This window comes from Drosophila tropicalis, unplaced genomic scaffold (assembly GCF_018151085.1).
Source record: "Drosophila tropicalis isolate 14030-0801.00 unplaced genomic scaffold, ASM1815108v1 contig_905, whole genome shotgun sequence".
Classification (NCBI taxonomy): domain Eukaryota; kingdom Metazoa; phylum Arthropoda; class Insecta; order Diptera; family Drosophilidae; genus Drosophila; species Drosophila tropicalis.
This window is the reverse complement of record NW_027173405.1, coordinates 1,817,460-1,835,752: the sequence shown is the minus strand read 5'-3', so window position 1 is coordinate 1,835,752 and position 18,293 is coordinate 1,817,460. Positions and strand designations below refer to the sequence as shown.

Genomic DNA, 18,293 nt, shown 5'->3' with positions numbered 1-18,293 from the left:
CTCCCGATGATGCCCATCGCTCTCCACACAAAAGAACTCCCCACACTTCTCTCCAGGCGGGGCTTGGTGCCCTGCTCTTAATTAAGCTAGGTTTAGTGTAAAAACGTACATGTCAATAAACGGAACGTACAGTGAAGTACACCAATTGATTGAATTGATTGAATTGATTGAGAATTTCGAAGAACAAATTCACTTAGCTGCCTATTTAGGAAATTCAACCCCACTACGGAAACAAAGTACTTGAGGTCTTGTTAATAGTGTGAATAGCACTGGAGAGTGATCGGAGGTTAAATCTAGCAGGAAATCCGCAGTGATCCGATTACGCGGAATCCTCTTGGTTATTGCGAAATCAATCAAGCCAGGCACTTTCTGTGGATCTGTGGGCTAATAAGTAGGCCCACCCGGTGAGACACAATTATCTTATTGAGTGGGTTGACTATTGTGTTGTACAAAACCCCCAGTGCGTATGTTTGGCGTTATAGTCCCCTGCTGCAATGGAGTGACCTCCGAGTGTGTTGAAGAAATCGGTAAATTCCTTTTCAGAGATTGAGAAGCGTGGTGTGCAGTACAGGGCAGCCAATGTAGTGTTGCCGCAGCTGGTTTGGACGGTTATAGCAGTTGCTTGTAGGTGCTGTGTTTCAAATCTGTTGAGGAACGAGTGTTTTATACGGTTTTTGATAAGGATACCAGTCCCGCCATGAGCTTTTCCATCCGGATGGTTTGTTGCGTAAAAGGTATATTTTGGTATTTGAAAATTATTTTTTGAATTTAAATGTGTTTCCGATATCAGCAAAATGTCGATTTCACATGAGTCTAGGAACAGTTGCAGTTCGTTTTTGTGCTTGGAGATGACGTTAGCATTTCAAAGACATAGACTTAGGGAAGCCATTATTTATTCTCGATAAACTTCTGGATAAGCAGGTTTTGATCAATAGGGCCTTTAAGCCACTTGGAGTTTACTGGCCAAGTTCTGGTGCGCTAGGTTGCGGATTCTGTAGATGGTGGAGTGACGGGGTCCCTTTTGCGGGCTCCGTCTGTCCAGTTCGGAGCACACTAGCGAAGGATACACTAGGACTGTTTGTAGCAGGCATGTTAGATGATCTAACAGCCTTGGCGAAGAATACCTCCGGTGTAGTTTTAGAGGCGTTGAAGGTGATTTTTGGTCCAGCTGGGGGTTTGCGCCCGTTTAGGTGTGATTTAAGATCCTTGAAGACAAGACATCCTCTGTACTTGTCCGTGTGGTTCACTCCACAGTTACTGCATAGTCTTAGTGTGCCGTTGTTTCTATCCTTGGTGCAAATGCCATCTTTATGATGTTCGCCGTATCCAACACACACTGACCTAAGATTACAATTGTTAGAGGTGTGGTTGTATTCCTAGCAGTTTACACTGGGGTAGTTGGTATCTTTTATGGTGCTCCTCTACGGTGATTCTTCTGTGCAATAGGAGCTGAAAGTTGTAGATTGGGTGGACTTCATTTGGCTTCGACAGCTTTGCATCTGGTTGGAGCTCGATTTTGAAGAGCAGCTGTGCGACTTTGTTCCTGTTGATGAGTTGACAACAGACTTAACCATAAACCCATTTTCGGCCAATGCGTCTGCTATTTCTTGAGTTGGAACCGATGGCTCGATCCCCTTTAACACAATCTGGAGCCCTTTACTGCTTTTTAGTTGGTAGGTATAGAAGTTGATGTTAGCATTACGGAGGTACTTTTCGATGATGCGGAAATTGTCCTCAGTTTGGGTTTGACATATAATTTCTTTTCTGGTACCCCTATTGAGAGAGGTTACAACAAAGTTATTTGCCCCTACTGTTTCCACTAGCTTCGAAATCAGGGCGCTGCAGTTGGTTCCACGGTTCTTGTAGCTGTTGCTGGTGGGGATCGAGAGAGCTTGGGCCCGAATTGGTGGACATGGCTTTTCCAAGAAATTACGCACTTTGTTGTTGCAACTTAGTATTTATTGCTATTAGAACAAACTAATAGCAATACGATTGTAAATAGGCATCTCTGAGGCGTCTGAGAGCCCTACATAATTTTCGCAAACACGATCTTTTTTATTATACCCTTGCAGAGGGTATTATAAAATTGGTCAGATGTTTGTAACGCACAGAAGGAGACGTTTCCGTCGCAATAAAGTATATATATTCTTAATCAGCATGAGAAGCTGAGTCGATATAGCCATGTCCGTCTGTCCGTCTGTCCGTCCGTCCGTCCTGTGCAAATCAACTTCACGCCGCCATCTTAAGAGCTATCGAGATGCAACTTGGTATTTGAGCTACTTATAGCCCGGAGCAGATAAATTATTAAAATTTCAGGATCGGACTACTTATCATATAGCTCTAGAAGAAACTTTTTCATAAAAATTGGAATATCCCCATGAAATTTACTACGATGATAGTATTGGATATAAAAACTCAGATTCCAAAATTTTAAACTGATCGGATAAATAGAACACAAGTTACAGTCAATGTAAATCGGTTTAACCGCTGATTGCTGCCTACTAAGCCATCATCAAATCAACAGAGCACATGCATACACACACAGACGCAACGCTGTTTGAACTGTATGTGTATGCGTGCCGTGCTTTGCTTAGTGAATGATGGAAGAATAAGAAAAATTGTATAGCTTTGTTTGTGTATTGATAAATTGAGTTGCAGGCAAAAAAATTTCAACAAGTAAAAATGTTATTGCCAAGGACTGCAAGGGTGTAAAAACTTCGGCATAGCCGAAGTTAGCTTCTTTGATATTTTTTACACTAAATTTTGCGAAGTGCATTAAAAACACGTCTGCACATCAGTATTTTTTTATTTGATAACTTTTAATAATTTTTTTTTTTCTTTTATCTATCTTTTGTAGGTGAGCTTTTAAGGTAAAAATTTAAAAAATGTATTTTATTTTCATTTTTACAATACTTCTGCAATCTGTAACTGTTTTACGATTTAAGTGTAATGAAAAATCCTGAATATATTTGATTTTATAACAATATTTATCCGTTCGACATGTCCGTGCAAAAAAATTTAATATATTTTTCAAAAGCAAAAACAAAAATATTTTCAAAATACCATTCAAGAATGATCCTCAATTTTTTTTTACGTTTAAGTTATCTCTAGTTTCACTGAAATCCATCCTTATGCAAATTGCTCCAACAAAGACTTCCTATTTTCTTTTTCAAAACAAGAGGCATGTAATAAAGTAAAAACCAGAGGGCCGGGGCGAACTTCGACCGCGTCAAAGTTTGTATACCCTTGCAACTTTTTTGGTAACTCTTTCCTTACCTATTAGCCATCAATGTGGAAGAACGTTTTAACGTGCGAAGAATGGGCTACTATCATAGGAAATAACTAAGATATTGATCAAAGTCACTGTTTTCCACCGATCGTTCCCATGGGAGTTATATAATATAGTCACCCGATCTTTAGTAAGTTCGGCACAATCAATAACAGATATATTAAACTAACAAATGTTTAATTTGAAAGCAATCGCGTTAAAAGTAACGAAGTTATTTACAAAAACCACTGTTTTCGACCGATCGAGGGGAGCTATATGATATAGTCACCAGATCTTAATCAAATTTGGCAGAGTAGTTGATAGGCGTAATAAACTTTCTAATATTTAGTTTCACGATAATAGCACAGAAAATAACGAAGTTATTGAGAAAAGTCACTGTTCGTGACTTTGGCGTTTGTATGGGAGCTATATGATATAGTGGTCCGATCCGGCTGAATCCGAGATATACAACGGCTGCAGTATATACAAGCCAATGTGCAATTCAGCTCTGTAGCTCTTACGGTCTAGGAGGAGTTTGCGTTGATCCAGACGGACGGACGAACGGACGGACATGGCTATTTGAACTCGTCTCGTCGTGCTGATCAAGAATATATATACTTTGTATGGTCGGAGATGCTTCGTTCTATGCTTTGCACACTTCTGACCAAAATGAATATACCCTTTTTGCAAGGGTATAAAAATCGAATTCTAATTTTGTTTTTTACTTTTAATGTGTACGAGAATCTGAAGCTACACCGCGGAAATGACCATATATAACATACCGATATATTTTCGAAGACGATTGTACGTTTCTCATCTCTTGTATTGCTTTTAAAACTTTCCAAATAAAATATGTCAAAATTGTGTCTTTGAAATCACAATTTCATTTTGCAACTATTTTTCAGTTTTGGATGCAGGAGAAGAAGATGAGTCAATACAGTCTATAGACATGTCCGTTTCTAAATACAGCGATAACCGAATTAAAACTGATATTTATTTAACTCATGTGACTGACTCTATCAAGCTGATCGAACGTGCTTACGGCTATAAAGAAATAAATCACAAAAAAAAAGTAAAAAGAAAATCGAAAAGCAAAAAAGGGAAAATAATTGAAAACAGCAGAAAATTTTTGTGGGTCATACCACCTTTATGGACTCTGATAACAGCATCCTTAGGATTCCGGAAGGTCGACGCAAGCTAACTGGGAACTCTGCCCCCTCTGATAACATTAAGGAAAGCGTGGCCAATGCCGAAGAGTCTTCCACCGCGTCTCTTTCAGCTAATACTCCAAAGTCGCCTGAAATTTTCATTTCCAATGTGAGTGATATTAAGGACTTTGTTAGCTGTGCAAAAGTTACCATACGAAAGGTAGCCTTCACCACAGCAAGTTTGGGCAGGGTGTACGTCATCTGACAAAAGCAAACACCGCAGCACCAAGAACCTGCTGCCATTATTCTTCATCGACTTGAAACCAGTGAGAAACCACAAGGACATTTTTAATGTCAAACACTATTGCAATGCCTTTTTAAACTTCGAGCCGCTAAGGGAAAAACAATGATGTTCCCCAATGCCACAAGTTCCAGGAATTAAATCACGTTCACATCTTCTCTTAAAAATCACACATGCATCAAATGCACTGAAGAACATAAAACAGTCATGCCGCTTGAATGCGTAAACCCATCTTACAAAGGTTGGCGAGTGTACAAGGAAGTAAGCCAATTGCGCTATTAATATAACGCACCCCCCAATGGCACGCACTCAAAATACAACGGTGTTTAAAAATCCCACACAGCATAGTTTCAGCATAGAAGTATGCTGGACTTGTAAAGAATCCCCCTTTAGGAAGTATTCATACAGTTCCCGACAACTCCGCTCTACCATTTTAACATTAGACTGGATTGCTAACGGTCTAAGTAGATCCGAGTTTGACTCGTTTACCACAAGAGGAACAGTATTGACATTATGTGTTAGCGGAAACTCTTCTTACACGATGTTCTTAGAGCCAATCACCCAAACGGCAATGCAAGAAGTGGTGCAGGTTCCCGAAAACACACCTATCTGTTTTCTGTGGCTGCCAGTGGAGTCTATGGAGAAGTTATCACATGACATCGCCGAAGCCGATTGCTCAATGAAGCCACTGCAGAATACTTACGAAACCTTGAGCCCAATCAGCCCCATCACAATCTCTGGCAAGCCACCAAATATCTTGAAGTCCCCATCCGAGGATCAAATGGCATGTTGTGCTCATCCAGCGAGGAGGCAGTGAGGAGTTTGCGCGCACCTGACATACAGCCGCGTGCACTACTTTGTCATATCTTGAGGCCCCTTATGAAATGGCTGTTTTCATCAGCCGAGTCAGGCCTAAGAAGGTCAGCCCTGGCTACGACGGCATTGTTGCAGTCATCATCGAGTGTCTACCAACAAGAGCAATCTAGCTACTTCCCAACATGTTTACCAGAATCTTTAATCTATGTCACTTTCCAACCCAATGGAAGTGTGCAGAGATTATAAAGATTCCGTAGCCTGGAAAACCAGGCATTACCTCGCCTTATACCGTCCAATAAGTTTGTTAGCAATTCTTTAAAAAGTGTACGAAAGAACCCTTCTGTCTAGACTTCTGCACGAAATCAAAATAATTCCAGAACATCAATTTTGTTTTCGACGGCATCACCGCATCCCAGAGCAACGTCACCGTATTGTGCCGCTTCGATGAGATAAGCAGTACACCTCCGCAGTCTTCCTGGACGTCAAGCGGGCCTTCGACCGATTTTGGCACGATGCACTTCGGCACAAATTTAAATTACCTGGTATGCTACAGATATCACTATGAGTTTCAATTCCGGTAAACAACTTTCATGGCTAACAAATGCCATAAACTATTTCATTAAATAGTACCAAACTGAGAACAGCCCAAAATCTTCTAATTAAAATAAGATTTCCTGATTCCGCAGACTTTTCTTATCAAATAATCAAAAAATCCAATATTATAAAAAAGTAGTTAATATAGTCGAGTAGTAGTTTTAATACCTTATTATTTTAAGTTCCTTCAATTCCTTTACACATTTTTCTTATAATGGTTATCTCACCCAGGTAATAAAAAGCTGAAATACCAAGTTGAAATACCAAGGACAACGTGAACTTTATTTGTACCGATGGATAGACGGACATGGTTATATCGCGTCAGTTTCTTATGGTGATAAATAATATATAAGTTATCAAATCCGGTCAGACAAAGTCAACGACTGCAGTTCTACATGATCAGCAAAGCTGCAACAATGTTTAATGCCAACTATGCTAAACTCCACACCACGCTACAGCCAACATTCCATGCACTGTTGCGACGTTGAACATAACCCGTTTAACATAATCGCTGACACAACTGTTATATGTATGTCAGGGCTATCTTGATATAAGAATGTTTTGTCATTTAGATTTTTAGTATGGTTTTGACCATTACCAATACCAAGATCAAGGTTATTTCGCTGGTACTGGTTCGTACTGCGGGAATATATTATAACTGGCGCCCAACAGTGGTTCAAACCTGCAACATCGTTAAACTTGCAAACGGAGAAAAAGGCGAGATACAACAACATAGTTAAAAACCATTTAATACAAAAAATGTAAGTAGAGTGCTTACTTTAAATAAAAATAAAGGCAATAAAGGAATTAAAATAAAAAGTTTTTGTAAAAAAAATCATGGCGACGCAAAATTTTTAAACAATACTGAATAAAATTGAAAAACGTATGAGTAAACGCGAAAAAGAGGAATACGACGCAGAATTTGAAGAATTAATAAAAGACATAAAAGGTAAACTAGTCCCAGACCAAATAAGAAACAAAATATCATTGAGTGAAGAAAATCGGAAAGCGCTGCTGGACTATGCGGGAATTTCTGCATTATAAAATCAAGCGCAAGTGTTTGAAAGAAAAATTGATGAAATGAGAAAGGAGTTTAGGAACGCAACAGTGTCCGCACCTGAGGTTGAAGTGTTTAAAGATGCAAAAATTATTGTAGGTATCAAATGTGTCGAAACACTGGACATAGTAAAATCTGTACCAGACTTTGAGGGAACGATCGAGACCTATGTTTCGTGGCGGAAAGCCGCACACACTGCATAGAAAATTTTTTGAAAATTATGTAGGAAGCTCAAAACAATATCAGGCACTGGAAATAATGAGGAATAAAATAAAAGGCCCTGCTGATATGGTACTGTCGTCATATGACACATCACTGAATTTCAAAGCAATTATAAACAGAGTTGACTTTACATACTCCGATAAACGCCCCGTCTATATAATTGAACAAGAGTTGTCCATTCTACGTTACGGTACCCTAACAATAGTCCAATATTATGAGGAAATCGAGAAAAAATCAACATTACTTATCAACACAACAATTATGACTTACGATTCCAATTTGGCTGCTTCTCTAAACAAAAAATACAGAGCGGATGCTTTAAGAGTGTTCATTTCAGACACAAAGTAATCCCTTAGCGATATTATATTTTCGGCAAGACCAAAAGACTTGCCATCAGCATTGGCACTAGCACAGGAAGTTGATACAAATCATGAGCGTTTCCAATTCGCTAGTAGCATTGCTGGGAATAATGAAGAAAGAGCTCAGCGTCAAGAACAGAGACAGCAAAAGCAACCCACTGTACAAAGTACCCCAAACCAAATTAAAACTCCATTTTACAAGCAAAAATATCAATACAATAGCACGAATGTAAAGCAAGAACCAAAACAACCTATGGACGTTGACAGTTTATATCGGCTCAGGCAAACGACGTAATACCCTAACCAAGGAAGTTCCTACCAAAATCAGGTGCCAAAAAGAGGAAATAGTGGAAGATCTATAAATACCGGTCCCAAACAACAGAGAATTAATCATCTCTCACAAGATAAAAGTTCTCAAAGTCTCAAAGTTGGCACAACCACCACATTCTTCTTACTTCCGACCTTATCAAGCTTTGATGGAATAATAGGACTCCTAAAAAAAATTAATGCAAATCTAGATTGAAAAAAAACGTATTAAAAACAGAAAATGCATCCGAAATAATTCAATTTAAAAAAAGCGTAAATGTTAACTTTACCGAGGTAGAAAATATAAAAGTTCCGCCAGTTCCGAAAGAATTCACCATATAATAATCCGGTGTGGGTGGTAGATAAAAAGGGTCGAGACGAACAAGGAAATAGGAAGAAACGCCTTGTAATTGACTTAGGAAACTAAATTCAAACCGAACATAGTAGCTGTTCTCTCAAACCTTGGTAAAGCCAAATATTTCAAGCACCTGCATTTTCGGTAGGAAAAATCAAGAAAAATCAATCATGAATTCTGCCGACTTCCCTTTGGTTTGAAAAACGCGCCCGGAATTTTCCAACGAGCAATTGACGATATACTTAGAGAACAGATTGGAAAGTCATGCTATGTTTACGTACATAGAAAATCATGTCTATCACATTGCCTGGGATCTAGATAAATTATATAACACTAACATGAGGGTATCACGAGAAAAATCTCAATTTTTAAAGGAAAAAGTTGAGTTTTTTAGATTTGTGTGTTCCCGTGGCGGCATAACAACTAACCCCAGCAAAGTTGAAGCACTTAGCAAAAAACAGCCTACCAACCTGTTTTAAGTTAGATGATTCTTTTGCTTCGCAAGCTACTACAGATGCTAAAAAATTTTGCATATATAGCCAAACCATTGACGGACTTACTAATAGGTGATAATGGTAAAACAAGGACAGGACAATTGAGAAAAATTCAGGTTAACCTATATGAGAAACAGAAAAATTAAAGAATATCTTAATCTCTGAGGATGTAATACTTCTATACCCTGATAACCAAAAGCCATTTAATTTGCCGACAGATGCTTCGTCGTCTGGCTTAAGCGCTGTTTTATCATAAAACAAAAAAACTGATAAGCATGATTTCCAGGACTTTAAAAGACAATGAGTTAAATTTCGCCACAAATGAACGTGAGCTACTTGCGATAGTGTGGGCCTTAAAAACCCTAAGAAACTATCTATACGGTGCAAAAAATTTAATTATTTATACCGATCACCAGCCTCTTACATTTGCAGTCTCGGACAAAAACACTAATTCGAAAATTAATAAATGGAAATACTTGATCGACGAGCACAACCTTAAATTGCCAGATGCTTAAAATTAGAAAAACAAATAAATGACACAATTGACATTATATTTCAAGCAACAATAAAATACAATAAATCAATTCACTCGTTCTGCATCCCCACCAGAATTTGAAGCTGAAATAAGAGATAAAATATCTAAAGCACAAGATCTGCTACTAAAAAGACAAAATGCGGACAGAAGAGATAAAACTTTCCAAGTAGCCGAAAAAGCACTTATGAACGTAGATAAAATACTTGGTAACAAGCTAACTCCATTATTTCAAGAAGTCATTGTGGTGGCCGATTTGGGGTCAAAGGTTCTTATAAAGGGGAGGGAGAAGCATAAGGATAATGTAAGATAAAAAAAAATAATTATCCTTCCAGTACTTATTCTGCCCCGTATCTTATCTTTACTAAGTTTTGGATTCTACGCCTTCTACTTCTAGGAGCGGCAGCAGCTGGAAGGATAATTAATTTCTCGAACTCGGACTATATTCCTATCATGGACGGAAACGCGGTTATTTGGGAAAATTCTAAAATTTTAAGGCATTTTTCTAATCTTACAATGCACTCGGGAATTGCCGAAGAAACTAATTCACTCATGAAACATTCCCGCCTGACTCAAATCCTTAAATCAGATTTGGGTCATATTAGGTCATTGCTAGAGACAGCTAATATCCACCATAGACAAGATAGAAGTATAAATACTCTAGGAACAGCTTTGAAGATAGTAGCGGAAACTCCCGATTTTGACAACTTCGAACATTTGAAATTTTACCAGCTCAATTAAACAACAGGCAGTTACAAATACAAAAGTACAAGAAAAAATTTATAATTTAACAAAGAGTTATGTAAACCCCGTAAAGGAATAAAGAAACATAACACTTGTCGACACCCCATTTACTGTGAACTCCATAACGAAATCTCTCCCTGCATGGGTTGTTGACAAAAAAGTCTTTGACTCAAATGGTTACAAAAACAAACGACACGTCATTGACTTTCGAAAGTTAAACGAGCGGACCATTGCCGACCGGTATCCAATGCCAAGCATTCCAATGATTCTACCGAATCTTGAAAAGGCCAAATTTTTCACGACATTAAACTTTAAATCCGGGTACCACCAAATTTATCTAGCTGAAAAGGTTCTCGCGAAAACGGCCTTCTCAGTAAATAGCGGGAAATACGAATTCTGTCGCTTAACCTTTGGTTTCAAAAATGCAGGAAGCATATTTTAAAGAGCAATTGATGATGTTCTAGGGGAACTGTTACCGCCGTCATTACAAATTTAAAAATTAACCGTTAACCCGAAAATGCTGGGGCCGGCAGCCCTGAAAATACTGGGGTATGGCAGCCCTGAAAAACACGAGCGGGACCAACCGAGAGTTTGGCGTCAGTCTGTGATGGCACCAGGGGAAGAAAGCGACAAACTTTTTTAAAGCGTTAGAAAGCGTTAGAAAAAGGCGTGGTCAAGCGTCTTCGTTTAAAATGTAAAATTACATCACACAACCTGTAAAATCGCGCTAAATAAACTAAATGCTATATAAACTGTTACTTAAGTTTGTTTTAATACAAACGAAACCCCGTGCGTCACATTTCTTTAAAAAAGTTTATTGAGGTTAAAAAGTTTCCGCGTGCCCGAATTTCACCATATGTATCAAGTGCAAATACATAAAGACACACATACACATGTATATTAGAGCGTAACTGCACATAAAGTGTTCAAAGCCATGCATGTGTAAAAAACCTTTAAGTAGTACATGCACAAATTGCAGGGGATAAATTCATAGCACAATATAATCGGAAACCAATAGACTAAAACAAATCCAAAGCATCATGAATAAAGATCAAGACATTTGTAGTGCCTGTAACAAGAGTCGCCTAAACAGTAGTACCCAACATTTGGTTCAATGCGACAATTGCCAGAAATGATACCACTTTCAATGTGCTGGAGTCAGTAGCTCAATAGCTGAGGCTGAATGGATTTGCAACAGCTGCCAACAAGCGCTGGACAAAGTGGCATCAACAACCACTGGTCGTGACCCGTCAACAGGATCGCCCAATATACCAAATGCCAACAAAGCCACCGAAAAGCAATGCCCCGAACCTCACGCGGCAAATGCGTCTTATCTCGGCAAAGTAAACTTAGTCGAGCAAACTCAATCGCCAAGCTCAAATTATTTAATGTTGGCAATGCTGGAGGAAAGGCGGGAAGCCGAGAAAAGATACATCGAGCAAAAATACAACTTGCTTGCACAGCAGCAAGAAACGCAGGTATCGTGTTTCCAATTAAATGGACCTACTGCTTCCCAGCTAGCCGCAAGGCAAGTTTTACCCGCAGATCTACCCATCTTTAACGGAAATCCAGAGGACTGGCCAATCTTTATTAGCATGTACGAGAACAGCTGCCGTATAGCGGGATTTTCAAACGCCGAAAACATGCTACGACTTCAGAAGAGCCTCAAAGGTAAAGCCTACGAACTAGTTCGTGATAAGCTACTGCTGCCAATACTGGTTCCTGATGTCATTAATACGCTTAAGACATTCTTTGGACGCCCGGAGCAAATACTCGATCGATTGATCGACAAAATAAGAAAAATAAACGTACACAAGGTTAATTAGAATCCATCGTTGATTTCGCAATGGCGGTGAGAAACGCATGTGCAACTATGGAAGCGTGCAATTTAACCTCACATTTAAATAACCCGATGCCCCCTCGAGAACTTATCGATAAACTACCCACCCAGTAAAAGTTAAACTGGGCTATGTATCCACGTAACGAATCCATCCCGGTTATAAAATCATTTAGCGATTGGTTGTACAAAATAGCTGAGGCCGCAGCCACTGTTATGCCTGGCCAAAGCACTAAGACCAATAATGTCAACACACACTCGCAAGCACATCAACAACCACAGGAAGGACCAAATAATCGAGAGAATGGGTGGCAACAAAACTGTAAGCCGAAGCTACAAGGCGTGATGTGTGCTTCCACGGATCACCAGGTTGCTCTATGTCAAAGCTTCAAACGACTGTCCGTTGACGATAGACAACGAATAATAAACGAAGCCAAGGTATGCTACAGGTGCCTCAAAAGTCACCGCCGTAAATGGTTCTCTATAGTGACTGCGGAATTGATAATTGCAACTCAAAACATCACCCGCTTCTTCACAAAGGCACAGGCTGAACCGAAGTTGTTACTGCTCATCATAAAGACAATGTAGTGGAAGGACAATTTTTCCACGTTGTACCCATCAAACTGTATGGAGCCAATGTAACTTTTAACACGTTCGCATTTTTAGATGAGGGCTCATCAGTCACTCTCATCGAATAAAGCATTTTGGACAAACTGAAGATCTCTTCAACGCCAGAGCCAATTTGCCTGCAATGGACCGGTGAAGAAACCAGAAACGAAGAGGACTCCGTTAAGACCCACCTACAAATCTCGAAAGCGGGAACTGACAAAAAGCTATGGCTCTACAACGTCCACTCAGTAAAGAAATTAGGATTGCCGAAACAAACCATCAATGTTGAAAAATTATCCAAGCAATATCCTTATTTGCGTGGCTTGCCGCTAAAGTCGTACCAAAACGGTTGTTACGTATGTGACCCATCTCTAAGAAGCTGTTATCGTCGGACTGTTAAAAGGTCTGTTAACAGCTGCACTTCTCAGTCGTTCTACTAATTGCTTCGGAACAACATCGGACTTCCCTGCTACAACTACGAGGGACTTCTACTACTACTACTACTACTACAGCTACAAGGGATTACTACTACAACTACGAGGGATTGCTACTACCGCGACTACTACTACAGCTACGAGGGACTTCTACTACTGGACTTCTACTTCTACTACTATAACTACAACTACTACATATCCAGATTTCTATATATACATAAGTTTGCACAAACACAAAATTGGCGACGAGGATGGGATAATTCGTCAAACTTATATATGTATATGTCGTGTACAGTTACAATCGACCAAGCGAAAGCGAACAAAGAGACGCCAAAAACCGCATGCGTGCTGGCGCCAAGTTTATTGGAATAAAGAAACGATACTTTTCCAACGCGCGCATTTGCAGACAGACGCGCTACGACTACTGCAATTTGGATTGATGCTCAAACACACACACATACGATCGAATTCAACTACTAATGTCTGATTTGGAATCACATGAGGAAAAGCCCACCAAAGTGAATATTGCTACAGAACGCAAAACAACAAATAAATCAGTGATAATGTCAGGAGTGGGTCAGTTAGAACCATTTGATTTAAATCACCCAAACAAATGGACAACTTACAAGCAGCGTTTTGAGCTGTATCTTCTGGCCAATGACGTTACGGAGGAAGCACGGAAGAAGGCTGCATTGCTTACCCTGGCTGGCGCTCCACTGTTCGAGCTTCTAACGTCATTGGCATCCCCTACTCAGGTGAGTGATTTGAGTTTATCGGAAATATATGAAATACTCAACCAACATTTGTCTCCATGTCAATCGGAAATTGCGGCCTACTACCAATTTCACAAGCGAGACCAACTAATTGATGAATCGGTTGCGAACTACATGGCTGCACTTAGGACTCTCGCTGTCGACTGCAAATTCGGAGCTGCGTTGGATCGCATGTTGCGCGATCGCTTCGTATGTGGAATGAAGGATGAGGGTCTTCAGAAAAGTCTTCTAGCAGAGGCAGATTTAACGATTCAACGCGCGATGGAACGCGCCACATCTAGTGAGGCCGCTGCTCACAGCGCTTGGGCCATGCGAAATACAGCTGAGAGCACTGAGTCGATTCACGAAGTGCAGACTAACGCGATCCGTCCAAGCCGACCCAATCAGCACCACCAGCCATGCGATGGTTGCGGGGGTGCTCACTTGCGGAAACTGTGCCCACATCGGAACACTGTGTGCCATGCCTGTCACCGAGCAGGCCATCTTCAACGAGTCTGCAGGGCTGTAAGAGACCCGGGTCGTAAAGCATTCAACACATCGAGTGGCCATGACTCCTACCGAGGACCACACAAGCAAAAGCCGAATGAAGAATACAGTGTCCACAGCATACTACCGTTGATTTGCCCAAAGGAAATCGTTACAATAATTATAAATAAACGAAAATGCCAATTCGAAGTGGATTCGGGGTCTGCGATCACAATGATAGACGAAGCTACGTTTCGTTACATCTGGCCAACGGATAGACCGAATATCCAAGATTGTGCTCTAGAGTTTACGGATTACCAGAAAAACCGAATTCCAGTTATTGGCATCGTGGATACATCTGTCCAGTACGATAATAAATACATTCCGAATCTTCCACTGGTTGTTACATCAAGCGGTGGATCGAATTTACTTGGACGCAACTGGTTTATGCCCTTAGGCATCAGCATAGAAGGAATACATGCCATTAACGCTAAACTTAGCATCGAGGCAACTCTGGCGAAGTATAAGGATCTGTTTTCGTCTGAATTAGGCCGTTTTCGGGGGCCACCTGTGTCATTACAAATTAATACTGATGCAACACCAGTCCGACTGCCAGCAAGACGCATTCCATTTGCAATTCAAGAATTATATGAAGAAGAATTAGACCGTCTGTGCTCCCAAGGAATCCTAGTACCCATTGAATACTCCGACTGGGCGACTCCTACAGTGCCAGTAATTAAAAAGGATGGTACTATTCGCATATGTGGCGACTACAAGTCTACAATTAATAAAGTGATTAAGCAACACGGCTATCAAATTCCTCCAATGAATTCATTATTAGCATCAGTTGAAGGAGGATCCATATTTGCGAAAATCGACTTGGCTCAGGCGTACCAACAACTAGTGGTAGATGAGCAGTCTGCATTGATGCAAACCATATGTACACACAAAGGTTATTTCAAAGTAACCAGACTACAATTTGGAATTTCTTCAGCCCCGGGCATATTTCAGAGCTGCATCGAACGTATATTGCAGAACGTTTCTGGTGTTTTACCCTACTTCGATGACATAATTGTTATGGGAAAATCAGAGGAAGAGCTAGCGGTGCGTCTTAATGAGGTGCTTTCAAGATTTGATAAGGCCGGACTACGCCTACGCAGAGACAAGTGTCAATTTGGAGTTCCGTCAGTAGAATTTTTGGGATTTAAAATCGATGCACTGGGTATAAGACCGTGTGCCAGTAAGGTCGAAGCTATCAAGTGCGCTCCGGCTCCAAAAGATAAGAAACAATTACAAGCATTCTTGGGACTCATCAATTTTTACCACGCATTCCTGCCACATAAGGCAACCGTTGCAGAACCGCTTCACCGTCTACTGGATAAAAATGCGCCATGGGTGTGGGCCCATAAACACCAAGATGCCTTCATGAATCTAAAAAATCTTGTAACTTCACAAAATGTGCTAATGCATTTCGATGGCAAATTGCCAGTATTGTTAACGTGCGATGCATCTCCGTACGGAATCGGAGCGGTGCTGAGCCACAAACTTCAGGATGGATCAGAGAAGCCTATTGCCTTTTATTCTAGAACTCTCTCCAAGACAGAAAGAAACTACTCGCAAATCGACAGAGAAGCCGTTGGGCTTATATCAGGCGTTAAAAAATTTCACAATTATCTATATGGCCGTTCCTTTACTCTCGTCACAGATCATCGCCCATTGCTCGGAATATTTACAACGGCCAAGGCAACTCCAAATGTAATTTCCACACAGATGCTTCGAAGAGCAATATTCTTGAATGCCTATGACTTTACACTAATTCATAGACCGGGATCAAAAATGGGCAACGCCGACTTCTTAAGCCGATGCCCATTACCACAACAAGGCGAAGGCAACACTACAGAAGAAGTGTTAATGATTGAATGGGCTGGAACACCACTTGTCAGCGCTCAATCTCTAGCATTACAGACTAAGAAGGACGCGCATTTATCAAAGGTTCTGACCTGGGTGTTAAGGGGATGGCCCAATGGAAAAGTTGATCGTTCAGATCAGCTCTACTCGTATTTTTCTCGCCGACATGAGCTTTCAGCAAACAAAGGAATTCTTGTATGGGGCAACCGGTCTGTGATTCCCGAACCATCTAGACCGGCTTTACTTCAAGCGTTGCATGCTTCACACCCGGGGATTGTAAAAATGAAAGCCATGGCTCGAAGCTACTTTTGGTGGCCTAATATTGATGCTGAAATAGAGCTACTTGTGAAACGTTGCAATCCCTGTCAGCAAAACCGAAACGAACAGCCTCATACAACTACACATCATTGGGAATCTGCCAGACAACCTTGGTCACGCCTTCATATAGATTTCGCTGGCCCCTTTAATGGGAATACCTTTTTACTAGTCGTGGATTCATTTTCGAAATGGCTAGAAGTCTCTGTTGTGAAATCTACATCATCTGCTGCTGCTATTAAATTCTTGAGACAGCTTTTTGCAACGCACGGATTACCTGACGAAATAGTGTCAGATAATGGCACTGCATTCACGTCTGAAGAATTCAGGATCTTTATGAAAAACAACGTGATTCGACACATTCGGTCGGCTCCATTTCATCCTGCCACAAATGGGCAAGCCGAGCGCATGGTACAAAGTACCAAGAATTACCTGAAAAAGTTTGATAGAAATCTTAACATAGATCTCGCACTGGCGCGGTATCTTTTTAGCCAACATACTACCCCTCACTCCACGACAAATCGTACCCCTGCAGAACTACTATGTAATCGAGAGCTTAAGTCATATTTCGACAAAATTCAACCCAAGGAAATAACATACGGAAAGGTCTGCGACCTAACAAATGATAAGCAGTTTTCTATTGGTGCTCCGGTTTGGGTCCGTAACTACGCCCCCGGTCCAAATTGGATAGAAGGCGAAATTGTGGACCAGACAGGCCCCATTTCATACAACGTTCGTTTACATGATCGCCGCATTATTAAACGTCACTTCGACCAACTTCGCCATCGGGTTCCGCCTGTCGAAAGTACTCAAGACACGGAATCAATCGAACTACCTGCTGAGGATGCAGTCTCGATATCTGATGATATACCCGACTGTCCTGAATTGTCTGAACCGGCACCATTGTCCCCAGCTCCAGTGACTCCTCGCAGATCGAGTCGGAAAAGACAACCCCCGGAATTCTTTAACCCATCTGGGTGTTAAGGGGTGTTACGTATGTGACCCATCTCTAAGAAGCTGTTATCGTCGGACTGTTAAAAGGTCTGTTAACAGCTGCACTTCTCAGTCGTTCTACTAATTGCTTCGGAACAACATCGGACTTCCCTGCTACAACTACGAGGGACTTCTACTACTACTACTACTACTACAGCTACAAGGGATTACTACTACAACTACGAGGGATTGCTACTACCGCGACTACTACTACAGCTACGAGGGACTTCTACTACTGGACTTCTACTTCTACTACTATAACTACAACTACTACATATCCAGATTTCTATATATACATAAGTTTGCACAAACACAAAAACGGTACACCACTAATTTTAATCGGCAGCAACAATTGGAATCTAGCAATCCCCCGCAAAATCCGCGAGGGCAGACGAAACGAACCCATTGCTTCAAACTGCACATTAGGATGGTGCATCCAAGGATCAACAAACTCAAGCAAACACGTAACAATGCATCATTGCGAGTGCAATTGGAGTGAAATAGATAAAGCCATAAAGGAAAGTTTCACAATGGAACCAATCGTATCTAGAGAAATGCAATCTAAAAACGACAAAACGGCCAAAGGCATTCTCGAAGATTCCTGCAAAAAGATCAATGGTCGATACGAAGTCGGTCTACTCTGGAAAGACGACACAGTCATTTTACCCGAAAGCTATACCGCAGCGCTGAAACGCCTCGAATGCCTACGGGCCAAAATTAAAAGAATGCCGGAACTGTTTGATAAAATTCAATCACAAATTGA

General features: G+C 40.7%; 2 protein-coding genes across 2 annotated transcripts in view; both read left to right on the top strand.

The window, feature by feature from the left end:
• The window catches only part of LOC137586136 (calcineurin-binding protein cabin-1-like), a 1,431,569-nt gene that overhangs the window by 355,670 nt on the left and 1,057,606 nt on the right, over positions 1–18,293 (top strand). The gene's annotated exons all lie outside the window — the stretch shown is intronic.
• On the top strand, positions 13,640–18,029 carry LOC137586132 (uncharacterized). Its single transcript, XM_068302139.1, has 3 exons — positions 13,640–15,254; positions 15,309–15,949; positions 17,688–18,029. Exons 1-3 carry the CDS (start codon positions 13,640–13,642, stop codon positions 18,027–18,029), a joined length of 2,598 nt encoding a protein of 865 aa, XP_068158240.1.